This window comes from Lygodium microphyllum, chromosome 10 (assembly GCF_053477565.2).
Source record: "Lygodium microphyllum isolate KBCC chromosome 10, Lygodium_microphyllum_v1.1.10, whole genome shotgun sequence".
NCBI lineage: Eukaryota > Viridiplantae > Streptophyta > Polypodiopsida > Schizaeales > Lygodiaceae > Lygodium > Lygodium microphyllum.
In genome coordinates, this window is record NC_141144.1 from 24,177,223 (window position 1) to 24,180,707 (window position 3,485).

Here is a 3,485-nt window from a genome sequence, read left to right on the forward strand (position 1 = left end):
CCTGTGTTTTCGCCATATAAGCAAAAATAGAATACCTGTCACAACAGGAGAATCCCATCCCGTTTCTCCTCGGATGCTGGAATCCACACAAGTCATAGTGGATGCCTGAACTTTCCCTCTTCTCGCTATCTCCAAGGCAGAGGACCATAAAGCAGAGTCTCCATCTGATTTTTGCTCAAGCTGAAGCATCACCTCTAACACTCACATAAGCTGATCGCGCAGCCATATCATCAACAAGCTTCTTCATGCCACCCTTACCAAAGTTCGTGTCAAGAGGAGCACCAGTCTCTGTCAGCCATATCTTCCCATCTTGTCCCCAGAACACTACATTCTTCTTACGCGCTTCCTGAAAAGCATCACAATCTCTGCAGTGTTGGTGCTCTGTACTATTGCACCAAATACATCGTCTCCCTTTTCTTTGGCCAGCTGGAAAAGCAGTCGCTGGAGCAGGTGCTACAGCAGGTACTGACATAAGTTGCTCTTTTAACTTTCCAACTTCAGCTTTGATTGCCTCTATCGTCAAATCTGCCAAGCCTTTAATAACATCATCTACGGATAAGGACACTGGAGCAGCAGGAACTAGTGGATTTACAACAGGAGGAGTAGGTTTAGGCAAAGAACTAGTAACAGGGGTAGAAGTAGAGGTCTCCAAGGATTTTTCAAAAGCAGATCCTGTATTACGATGCAATCGTACCCTCCTGCATTGCTTCTCAACAAGAGCATTCACAGCATCAATGACATGCCTCCACTCAGTCTTTAAACATGAATCGATAGCTTGATCTTCCAAAAGATCATCCAACTTTTCCTGTAAATCAGCATTAGCAGCTTGTAAAAATAATACCGCTTTTTGCATCTCCAAAGCTTGTTGCTCAGTTCTATCCAATTGATCATAGCGGCTCTCAAAATCTTGCAGAAGGGCGATAAACTGAAAGTCCCTTATTAGGCATAGAAACCCATGCTAAGAAATTCCTGCAGTTCATAAGACCTGTATCCTCCAAGAAATATTCATCTTTTAATGCCTTCTTAAACTCTTCCCAACCAGCATGTGTTCCTTGAATTTCTGAAATTTGGACTTCAAGTGCGTGAACCACAATCTGCAAGAAGTAGCTGCTCCAAACATCTTGAGAAACCCCAAAAAACTTCATCTTTTCTTCATACAAATGCAGGTAAGTTGACACTTGTTGGCCATTGAACTACTTCATCTCCTGTTGGATAGCTTTCAAGGCATCCATGGCATCACTATCACGTTGCGTGAGCTTGCTGCTGCATATAGGTTGTAAATGACTGAAACAGATGCTTCATGACATTGTCATCTGTCATCTCTTCTTGCGAGTCTCCCATCTTGCTGAAAATTGACGCAGCACTTTCACGTCGGGTTCACCAGAAATGTCGTAAAGTTCATGCAAGAGCTGCAGAACACGGGGTTCAAGATACAGCAAGGAAAGAGACTAACAAGAAGAACTCAAATTTTTTATGCCAAAGCACTCTATATTGCTTGTCAAGTAAAATACATGAAGTCCATGTTTAGAAAAATATGTAGTATCTCATAACCAGCTTTGCATTCAGGTGCTCGAGATCAGTTTTGCCATTGGCACATAGACTTGTTAAAATCTGCTGGGTAGTAATCCCTGTAAACAATTTTCAAAAATCCATACAATGTCAAAACAATGGAGTTCTGTGGACAGCACTGCTCACAGTGCTAGTAATACTGGCCTGCTTAAGATGTTGATGCTTTTTCTGATCCTGATCATTTGATACTTGAGCCTTGCTTGGCAACAAAAGAGGAGCCATCACTGCAGGAGCCACCATCACAATAGCAGCTATTCTTTCTGGTGCCTTTAAATATGCATCAAGTGCCACAAGGCAGCCTGCAGAATGGCCAATTAGTATAGCCTTGTTGGATTGCAAAAAATCTATAAATGCTATAGTGGCAGCAGCAGAAAAACCAATGGTATAAGGATTTGAATGAATCGAAAGCACTCCGTTGCTTGGATTTGCTGAGAGTATCCTCACTCGAGAAGTTAGACCAAAAGCAGGATGGTCAAAAGCAACAAATTTTGCATTGAGAACCTGGGCGAAGTGCTTCATGACTCTCTCCCACGAAAATAATGAGGCTCCAAACCCATGCAGAAGAATTGCATGAATTTTGACTGAACCATGGGTCATGGGCTGCTTTTCTTCATGTCCCTCTTCTTCAGCCACAGGTTGGGCATGTTTGTAATGTATTTGGACTCCGTGGAACTCCGCAAAATGGCTATCCGAATCAGCGAGAAGCCACGGATCAACAAGCTCATCTTGATCGATGCCAGCAATCTTCTTCTTCTTCTTCACCTCTGGAGTTTTCTTGGCACGGACCTTGTATGGATCGAGGGGCATGCTTGTATTCCAAGAGTTAGGGGATCCCGACAGGGCAGCATGGAATCGTTGGAGAGTGCAGTATGGGAAGCGGGAGGATACATTCTCACTGACGTTTAGTTAGCTTCGGATGCGATTGTTAAGCAGGATCCAAGGTCTCACCACCGTAGCGTGTGTTGCCTCAGTTCTTCTTATTGCGGAAGACTTCTGCTCTGCTTGAAAGCTCCATTTCACTCTTCATCGCCATGGTTGATAACTTCCAGGACAAAGCATTTGTGGCTCGAAGACACGCCAATCCTCACTCCCAAAATCTCATTAGTTGATCCAATCAACCGACACCTCCTTCCCATGGAATCCAATCAATTCTTCAAGAGAGGTGTTCCCCATCTGCAGAGAGTCCAACATAGTTAAAGTCCAAAGCCCCTCCATTACACACGCGATTCTGCCATTGTTGTCGATTGCTTTCTTCGTCTAAACAAAACTTTAGCTTCTCTCCAGAAGTGAATCAATCCTCGTGAGCAACAGCAGAATAATTTTGAATTGCCCTCCTACCTGGGAACCTCCATCTCCTTCGCATCAGAGTTTTTTCGATCCCTTTGATTTCCCTCTTTTCTTAGCTTTTCCCCCCCTAAATTCATAGCAATGCGCCCCTTTTGAATTTTGAGCACCCCCAAATCTCAACTTAGCATTAATAAAGTTATTTTGAGGATGCAAACCTTTTGATCTTTCTCTCCAATTTTCGAAACGGAAAGCCTTCTCTCAAAACAGTAGGCTCTATAGGCTTTTCTTTTAGATCCATCCGGACGGGCACCTTTAAGTCGATAATCTAAAGATTCTCTATGGGTGTCAATACCATCACAAACCCAAATTTATAGAAACTTTCTAAGAGTCTTCTTGTAGACATCCAAGAGTCCATTGAATTGACGTTCCCCTCCTTTCTTTGCAATCTTGACTTCATTGGCATGGCAAATTCTAGCATATTCAAGGGAATACACAAGAAGGAGGGAAGAATCAATCTTTATTCCTCCATTCAAAAAGTCTTCGGCAAAGGCATATGAACCCTTCTCCTCCATGGTAGATAGTAAACTGCTTTATCCCGCATATTACGTTGACCTTGTTCACGTGCAACC

At 43.1% G+C, this 3,485-nt stretch overlaps 1 protein-coding gene across 1 annotated transcript; it reads right to left on the minus strand.

The window, feature by feature from the left end:
* Nucleotides 1-1,659: 1,659 nt before the first annotated feature.
* Nucleotides 1,660-2,376, minus strand: LOC148029796 (uncharacterized). Its single transcript, XM_087687310.1, has one exon. It carries the CDS (start codon nucleotides 2,374-2,376, stop codon nucleotides 1,660-1,662), a length of 717 nt encoding a protein of 238 aa, XP_087543436.1.
* Nucleotides 2,377-3,485: the final 1,109 nt, after the last annotated feature.

What these genes read in the sequence shown, in the direction of transcription:
- LOC148029796 (XM_087687310.1), bottom strand. Translation starts at nt 2,376, where the DNA reads ATGCCCCTCGATCCATACAAGGTCCGTGCCAAGAAAACTCCAGAGGTG.